The following is a 9,391-nucleotide window of genomic DNA, read 5'->3' as shown; positions in this document are numbered from 1 at the left end:
CCTGCATGCTGTAGTGGGTGTGACCTACAAACAAGGACATTCCAAGGGAAAGAGACTCTTGTTCCTTTTGATTTGTAAGTTTTCTGTGAGACAACGTATAGCCCACACTCCTCCACCGAACTTTCCATTTATTAACTTTTTTATAACTACACAGACTCATGGATTCTTATTTTATCAAGGGGTTTATTATCTCATTTTGAAAGATTTTATTTATGTATTTATTTATTTATTTATAAGAGACACAGAGAGAGAGGCTTAGACATAGGCAGAGGGAGAGGCAGGCTCCCCACAGGAAGCCCCATCTGGGGCTGGATCCCAGGACCCTGGGATCATGACCTGAGCCAAAGGCAAATGCTCAGCTGCTGAGCCACCCAGGTGTCCCTATGATCTCATTTTTAATATTGATGCTAAAATTGTCCCCGATTTGGCCAGTGGGAGTCCTTCAAGCTAGCTCTCTGTACTTCCACCTGTTCTCATCATTCTTGGAGCATTTCCTTACCTTCTGACCCAGAAAAAGATGCTCCAGGCTCTTCTTGCATCTTCTCTGTCTCCTCTCCCCTGGAATCAGCCCTTTTCTCAAAGGAGGAAGGAGGGTGCTTTCGAAGGCAGATGGCTGACCCCTCACCCCTGAGTGACCCCCCTGGACTCTGATTTCAATGCGGCTGGCCCCAGCCAATGGCAGAGGGGATGCTCCAGCGGTTGCCATGGAGACTTCAGGGCCGAAGAGCGGAAGGAGGCGGTGACGTCACTGCGGGAGCAAGTGCAGCAGCCACATCCTTGTCTTAGCAGGGCCACAGGGCACCGAAGGCAACCTCCGGCCCAACCGCCAGAGACCAGCCACCCTGCTTTCTGGGCCCTCACCCACGAGACCCGGTGGCAGCAGCCCCAGGGAGGTCCCCTGTCCCAGATCTGCTGAGATTGCCAGGACGGGTGAGCCCTTGGAGACCATTGCCAAGAGAGGCGAAGTGCATCTTCAGACCCTCCTTGGTGCGGCCTTGCCTCGACTCGGGACCCACGCCAGCCAGCTGGCAGAGAACACCTCTATCTCCTGCCGTGTTAGTCCCTGGAAATTCCCAAGAGCCCTCTCGGGAGAAGGTGACAGAAATCTGGACGCTGCAGCCCTGAGGGCAGGGCCAGGAGCATCCCTGACTGGAGTCTGGACAGACCGGCCGAGAGGCCTCTCTCCTCCTTAGCCTTCAGGAAGGATCGTGGCATCCTGGATCATTCCCTGGATTCCCGAGGCAGCTCGGGTGTGCACCAGCGGGCATACTGCTGCCTCCGGGAGCTGGGCAAGATGCTCTTTGGGGTGAAGGACATTGCTCTGTTGGAGCACGGCTGCAAGGCCCTGGAAGTGGACAGTTACAAGTCCCTGATGATCCTGGGCATCCCAGAGGACTGCGACCATGAGGAATTCGAGGAGATCATCCGCGTGCCCCTGAAGCCCCTGGGCAAGTTCGAAGTGGCCGGGAAGGCCTTCCTGGAAGAAGAGCGGACCAAGGCAGCCATCATTCGGCTGGAGGAGGACATCAATTACGCCGCGATCCCCAAGGAGGTCAAGGGCAAGGGCGGCATGTGGAGGGTGGTCTACATGCCCCGGAAGCAGGACATTGAGTTCCTGACCAAGCTGAACCTCTTCCTGCAGAGCGAGGGCAGGACGGTGGAGGACGTGGCCCGGGTCCTGCGGCAGGAGCTGTGCCCCACGGTGACGGGCCCCAGAGAGCCACCTGCCAGGAAGTGCCGGGCGCCCGGGCCCGGGGAGAAGCCAGGGGCTGGGGCCACCGCAGGCGCGGGCGCGGTCGGGGCGCCACCTCCGGACCCCGCGGAGAAGCAGAGCAAGGCTGGAGACGACAAGAGAGGCAAGCGGAAGCACAAGAAAAACCGTCGGCGACACCATGCCTCTGACAAGAAGCTGTGAGGTGAGGTGGGGAGGGCGCGAGGGGCAGCGGGGCGAGGGGCGGTGGCGGCCGAGTGAGCAGGGGGGCATTTCCACCCGAGTGAATAACTTGTGGGTAACATCTGAGTGAGGTGGGGAACGTCTGGGTGAGCGTGGGCCATTCAGTCATTCCACAGACATCTACTGTGCACCTGCTATGTCCCAGGCACTGTTCCAGGAGCGGGGAGCCGGGTGCAAACCCAACCCAGAAACACAGACCCTGCCTTCACGGCGCTGGTGGAGTCTGGGGAACCCGGGAGTTACTGGGGTACATCTGGGCGTGGGTTCCATTTGAGGAGACAGAGGCAACATCTGGTTGAGTATGGATCACTCCGCCATTCACCAAACGTTTTCTGATAGCCCCTAGTGTATACCAGACGCTGTCCCAGGCTCTGGGCAGGGAGTAGAGAGACCCAGGCCTTGGCCTCCTGGCACTCGTATTAATACCTGAGTAGGTGCGGGTACATCTGAGTTACTTGAATACTTGAATGAGCATCGTGCTGTTTGAGTGCGTGGGTAGCATCTGAGTTTGAACCCAACGTATGAGTCAGAGCAGGTAATATTTGAGTAGTTGTGGGTAACCTGTAACTGTGGGAGTGACACCTGGGTATGTGTGTGAGTGTCGTCTGAGTGGGCAAGAGTGAAGACCCGGCAAACGACGTCTAACAACTGGGAGACCCCAAGGGAGGAGCCGGGAGGTGGCTCGCAGTCTTAGCGAGAAGCACATCAGCATCATCATCACCATCATCGCACTGTGACCATGGAGATCGCAGGCTTCCCCACCCCCACCTCCTTGCATGAGCAGGTGTTGGCAGGAAACCACAAGAGGAGAAACGGGGTCCCGGATTTCAAGGGTTTGCAGAAGGTCTCTTGCCAGAGTTGAGGAAAAGCCAAGCAGGAGGAACATGGGGAAATCCGCTGCTGGAGAAAAGCCACTTATCTCCTTAACCATCACCTGCCCTCCTGTCCCCTCAGGCCTGATGACGGGGACAGCCCCTTTTGCTGAGTACCTGATACCAGGAAGACACACAGACTTTTAGCTTTGGGCCTTGCTGGAAATCCTGCTATTGCGAAGTCTAAACACCGCCCCCCACCCTTTTTTTTTATCTTTTAAAAGGATGGACTTTGAATGCACCTCTGGTGCAAACTCATCCAGAGTGGGCCACCCTGTTTCGCACGTGGCAAGCAGAAGCCATGCCTGACAAAGTGAGTTGCCTGCTTGCCACACCTGAGAAGCTCAGTGCTCTGTGTCCTACTCTGTCAAGAGCTGTCACTGTTCTGTACACACTCAGTCTCCCTTACAAGGACAAGGGATGGTCAGACATGAGACTCTTCTGCTCTGATTGGCACATGGGGTTAGGATATGGGTCTCCCCAAATTCAACTCCAGAAGCTCTGACTTGTGCAGAGGGGGCTCCCCACTCTAAAGAACAGAAGGCAAGACCTTCAGGAAATAGTCCAAAAGGAGGTAAATAATTAAGAGGTCACCTACAAGAGTTACCCGTTAACAACATTAACTTTGGAGTCTCCCGTGATGGTGGAGAAAAAAAAAAAAAAAACAGGCAAAAAAATGAATCAGGTAAAATCGAAGTGTCCGTGGGTAGACAGAGCTCTATTTCAGGGAGATCCGATTTGTGATTTTGCAAAATTCCATTAGTTCAGGGATTTGCAAAGGTTTGAGTTGAAGTTCTTTTGTTTTGTTTTGTTTTGTTTTGTTTTAATACAATTTACACACACACACCCCCAGAGGCTCAGATTCCTACCTACCAAACCGTAAGAGTGGAGACCCCCAATGTATTACTGTAGTGGGCATCGGTCACTTTTGTGACTTCCAGCATCCAAGCCCTATTCTTATTTCTGTGAAGCTGCCCCTTGGGGCCCCCCTAACAGAGCCTAAAAGTGGAGATTCTCTCTCTACCCACCCCTTCACCTTGGCAATCAGGGTACAGGCAAGGGATCCACCCTCAGGAGGTCAGAAATTCCTCCTAGGCCCCTGCATTCCCAGCAATGGTCAAGACAGAAGGGATTTTTAAGAGTTCCCTTGCTTTGACAACCTAAAATCTGGAAGACTGATTTCTGTGAACTCCCCCAGCTGGCTCTGAATCATCGCCTCAACCATCTTTTCTCCTGTGCAATGGTTGGGATCCAGCTTTTCCTGCCCTCCCCACACATATATTTACTCTTCTTCAAGTGCATCTGTGGTCTAGAAGTTTGTAGTCCTCTCTTGATCCTTTTCGCCCTTGTAACTTTCCAGCCTGGGCAAATGCACTCACGGTGTGTATTGTGCTACTGTGTTCACTCTTTCCTCAGAGTTCGGGCTTGAATAAGACCTCAGGCACATTTGCTTGTTGCATGCTGTTCTCCCACCAAGGCACAGTCATTGTATCGTGACAAGGGACAGCGTGACGTTCCTTATAGTCTTATTGAAGTATCAAGACTGTATTTGTGCTTATTGTGAGTTTCGGGTGTTTCCCCATATAACGTTCATATTTGTGATACACAACGCGAGTGTGTGTCAATGTTCATTGTTGCCCCCAGAACCAAATCTACCAGTTCTCAAGGTTTTCTGGAAGAGTTTCCTAACACAGCAAAGCAAGCAGTTGTGCAAACCTGTTACCATTTGAAATCAGTTATCTGTGTGAGTCGAGACCTGGCTGGCACACAGCAAATCCTACGTGAAAATCCCCCCCCAAAATTGGACGTGCTGGCTGATATAGAAGCCCGCAGCTGGCCTTGGTGAACCCCCATTTCCAAGAGTGGGTTCCTTTATAATTCTTCACTGTTCTTTGTGGTTGATGCTCTATTGTACAAATATGAACTTATAAAATAAATGTATGTTAATGCGATCACAGTATGCTCTTTGATATGTTGGGGGAATCTATGCTAGATCTAATTTAGAAAAATAATCTAGAAGCGCCTGGGTGGCTCAGTTGGTTAAGCATTTGGTTCTCGATTTCGGCTCAGGTCATGATCTCAGGATCATGGGATTGAGCCCCACATTGGGCTGCATGCTCAGTGGGGAGTCTGCTCGAGATTCTCTCTCTCTCTGCCACTCCCCTCACTCACACATGCTCTCTCTAAAATAAATCTTTTTTAAAATGGGGGCCCTTGGGTAGCTCATTCGGTTAAGCATCTGCCTTCGGCTCAGGTCATGATCCCAGGGTCCTGGGATCAAAACCCGTGTCAAGCTCCCTGCTCCCCAGCGGGTCTGCTTCTCCCTCTCCCTCTGCCTGCCACTCCCCCTGCTTGTGCTCCCTCTCCATATCAAATAAATAAAATCTTTCAAAAAATAAATTTAATTAAAAGGGAAAAATAATCTAGCTGCTAAAAAAAAAATTTTTTTAAAAAATGCTTCCATGGGTTGCCTGAAGTTTTCCAGGGCTATATTATCTTTTTTAAAGCAGTGTCATCAGATCTCATGGCCAATAGAACACAAAACACACAACATTCGGCTCCTAGTGACTGATGGAAATGGTGAAATGGTTTATCTGGAATAAGATAATAGCCATTCTGTATTCCAGGCACTGTGCACAGTCTTTCGTACTCATTAATTTGTTATATCTTCCCAACCCCTAAGGTATGACACTATAGGTCCACAACCCCTTATCCAAAATCTTAGAGTCAGACATGCTTCAGAATTCAGAAAGTTTGGGGACTGCTTGGCTGGCTCAGTTGGAAGAGCACGTGACTCTTGATTGGGGTTGTGAGTTTGAGCCTCACATTGAGTATAGAGATTACTTAAATAAACTTAAAAAAAAAAAAAGGAATTGGGAAGCCTGGGTGGCTCAGTGATTAAGCATCTGCCTTCAGCTCAGGTCATGATCCCGGGGTTCTGGGATTGAGGCCCGCATTGGGCTCCCCTCAGGTAGCCTGCTTCTCACTCTGCCTCTGTCTCTGCCTCTCTCTGTGTGTCTCTCATGAATAAATAAATAAAATCTTAAAAAAAAAAAAGAATTCAGAGAGTTTGGGATGTCAGAAAACTGATACAGTGACTATATCTTGTATTGTGTAATTCACCCCATGGCAGATTTGGGCAGTTCCCATATTCAAACCCATTAGTATTCTGTAGGGAAATATAGGATATTGACATTAAGGGAAATAAATGAAGAATATAAATAACCTTATGTAAATCTAGATCGTGCCTCTAAATGCTGTTCCTTGCTTTTATGGAGGGAGGGCGTGATGCAAAGTTTTCTGAGTTTTTTTGGATTTCAAAAGAGGAGATTAGTGACTATGAGCTGTATATTATTACTTCATATCATTCTATGAATAAAGAAAGGTTAAGTGACCTGCCTAAAACAACATAGAAAGGCTCAAAAGGACAGAAGCCTAGGTCTTTCTGAGGACAATCTGTGCTCCTGGCTCAGGACTGGGTCTCTCTGAGGCTCCTTCAACAGTGCTTGCTGAGGGCCAAAAATTCTGAAGGAGGGCTCAGAACCTCCAAGAAGCCAACCTATATGTGATTCCCATGGGCTGGCGCTGGTGATTCCCCATGGGTTCCCCAGATTGCTTCTTTGTGCTTCTCCACCCTGCTCTGCACCCCGGGAGGCCACCTCCATGGACTGGGTTCCAGATTGCCTCCCTGTGCTTCTCCACCCTGCTCTGCTCCCCAGGAGGCCACCTAGGAGCACTGTATACCAAAGCTCCTGTGCCCTAAGACTTCCTTGTTGGGATCACCCAATGGGAGGCAGCGGCAGGAGTCAGAGGACAGGAGGAAAGAGAGGCTGGGGTATTTCTTCCCTGCACTCTGACTACTGGGCTCTCTGCTTTCTGGGGACTGCGGTATCCCTCTACAACGATAAATCAAATTCAATCGGTGTGGTCACTCCTCTGCTTACTCCATCCCCAGATGTTCAAAAGAAAGTTCAACATCTTTATAGCCCAAAGATCCCCACTTGCCTTGGTTCCCCATTTTACAATACTCTAGCCACCCCCAGACATACTCTCCCCCCTCCCCCCCAAAGAACTTTTGTTTCTGTACTGCCTCTGCCTAGGATGCTCTTACAGGACTCCTCTGACTCTTAACCCTCAGGTCTCTTCTTCCAGGAAGCCTTCCAGGCCACCCCAGGATGGATTATTCCCCCTATTTTATCTCCTCATTGCTCCCCTATATTTTTCTGGCTTGATATATCTCTCGATGGTGATTAATTTGTGTAGATTTTAATGCCACTGTGGTTTCTGCAGGAAGGAGTGGATGAGACACAGTAAGCAGACGTGACCGGCTAGTTTGAATAATTTCAGCAGATTTTGGGGTCTAGGGGCTGTCCCTAGTTGTCTGAGACCTGGCCCTGGGGTGAATAGCACAGGTGGATGGTGCCAGAATGGGAAGGTTGCTAAAGGAGGTAGTTGGAGGTGTGGGCTCTGGAGTGGTTGGTTTGCATTTCAAGAACATGCTCAAGGGCAAGTACTGTTTACTTTCTCTAGGAATTGCCTGACCCCAGGAGGGGCAGTCCCTCAAGAGCCAGCCAGGCCCCAGATAGCAAGGCATCAGAATATGGAAAATAAAAAAACACAGTTATTATGGCAATAAATATAGAATGCAGATAAATATCTATGACGTAAATAAGGAAATTGAATCAGAAATTCCTCTAAATTGGCTTTCTCACTAGGCAACCTGCCAGTTAAGGCAGCAGATGCCTCTGCCTGGTGTATGGAGGTTTGGAGATGAAGGCTAGTGTTGGACATATGGCCTGGGTTCAAGTGCTGACTCCTCTCCCTCCCAAAGCATGAGCCTGGGCAAACCACTGAACCTCCTGTGTCTCGGGGTTGCTAATTTGAAAATGGGGATAGTAGTAACCTGTTCAACCAGGTGTGGGGAGGACTATATCCATTCAGACATATAAATGACTTAGCACAATGGCTAAGATGGAGGAAGCTGTTAAGCTTTGGCCACTGGGATCCTGGGTCCAGTGACCGTTGTGTTTTTCATCCACAGAGAACACATTAGCCTGGTTTCATAGCTCAGATTCCTGAACTAACCGTGTGCCCAGCTTCCTAAGACAATATGCTGTGTTCTGACAAAAGGCTGCTTTGGAATCTGGGCAAAGTAGTGAGTACACCAGGGTAATATCCCTCAGGAGACAGTACCCAACCTGTGCCATAGCATCACCAGGGCACACAATGGAGAGAGCGTCCAAGGATTCAGAGCTGCACACACAGACCTGGGTTCAAATCTTGACTCTGCCACCAACTAGTTGTATGCCTTCAGGGAGGTGATTTTACTTCTCTGGGCCCTGTTCCCTTATCTGTAAAGTGGAGCTGATACTACCCATGCCACAGTTTCTTTGCAGCAAAGAGAGCGTACACCATGCATCAAAAACGTACGCTCTGGAGGGGGCCCTGGGTGATTCAGTGGGTTAAGCATCTGACTCTTGATTTCAGCTCAGGCCATGATCTCAGAGTCGTGAGAGAGAGAGTCAGAGACACAGGCAGAGGAAGAAGCAGGCTCCGTGCAGGGAGTCCGATGCAGACTCGATCCCGGGACTCCAGGATCTTGCCCTGGGCCAAAGGCAGGTGCTAAACCTCTGAGCCACCCAAGGATCCCGAGAGCTGACCATTTAAAAAAAAAAAAATGAAACTGGGATGCCTGGGTGGCTCAGCAGTTTAATTTTTTATTTTATTTTATTTTATTTATTTATGATAGGCACACAGTGAGAGAGAGAGAGAGGCAGAGACATAGGCAGAGGGAGAAGCAGGCTCCATGCACCGGGAGCCTGATGTGGGATTCGATCCCGGGTCTCCAGGATCGCGCCCTGGGCCAAAGGCAGGCGCTAAACTGCTGCGCCACCCAGGGATCCCGGCTCAGTAGTTTAAATAAATAAATAAATAGATAGATAGATAGATAGATAGATAGATAGATAAATAAATAAATAAAATCTTTAAAAAAAAATGAAACCAAGAGTGGGGCAGTTGGGAGGTGGGCTGCCTGGGGGAAGTACTTCATTCCCATGCCTCAATCTCCTCATCTGTGAAATGGGTTGATAATAGTACCCATTGCTGAGGGCAGTCATAAAGATGCAAAAAGAGGCATCTTTGTGGGAAAATTAGGTATGTTAAAGCCAAAGGTTTCACAAACTCCTGAGAAAAGGGACATCTAGCCTTTGGATCACCCTGGGGTGAGGCTAGCAATGAGGGGCAGGCAGCAGAGGGAAGTCCACAGAGAGGGGGACAGCGAGCATGTGAAAACACTTCCACGGGTCTCATCACCTGTATCTGATTCTGGGGGTCAGAAGACGACACGGTAATTCTTTCACCTCCGGGATAATGGTTCTTGAGAGACAAGGTCACACAATAAAACTTGGATGTTTGCATTTGGAGCTTTCCTCATTGGAGTCTGGGGAATTAGCGGCCACACTGCAGGGTCGGGGGCGGGTCTAGACTTGATCCTGTGCCTGCTGTAGCAAATCGCTACAAACTGGGTGACTCAGAGTAACACAATCTATTCACTCAGGCTTCTGGA

The 9,391-nt window shown here is 49.7% G+C and overlaps 1 protein-coding gene across 1 annotated transcript; it reads left to right on the top strand.

Annotated features, from left to right (window-relative positions):
* The first annotated feature begins 801 nt into the window (after window positions 1-801).
* On the top strand, window positions 802-4,712 carry PNMA8C (PNMA family member 8C). Its single transcript, XM_055311214.1, has 2 exons — window positions 802-1,916; window positions 2,909-4,712. The coding sequence occupies exon 1, from the start codon at window positions 1,295-1,297 to the stop codon at window positions 1,913-1,915; it is 621 nt and encodes a 206-aa protein (XP_055167189.1). The 5' UTR covers window positions 802-1,294; the 3' UTR covers window position 1,916; window positions 2,909-4,712.
* The last annotated feature ends 4,679 nt before the right edge of the window (window positions 4,713-9,391 follow it).

This window comes from Nyctereutes procyonoides, unplaced genomic scaffold (genome assembly GCF_905146905.1).
Source record: "Nyctereutes procyonoides isolate TBG_1078 unplaced genomic scaffold, NYPRO_anot_genome, whole genome shotgun sequence".
NCBI lineage: Eukaryota > Metazoa > Chordata > Mammalia > Carnivora > Canidae > Nyctereutes > Nyctereutes procyonoides.
The sequence above is the reverse complement of the archived record's forward strand: the minus strand, read 5'-3'. Positions and strand labels throughout refer to the sequence as shown.

Excerpts from the sequence above, each read along its gene's own strand:
- PNMA8C (XM_055311214.1), top strand. The coding sequence starts at position 1,295 with ATGCTCTTTGGGGTGAAGGACATTGCTCTGTTGGAGCACGGCTGCAAG.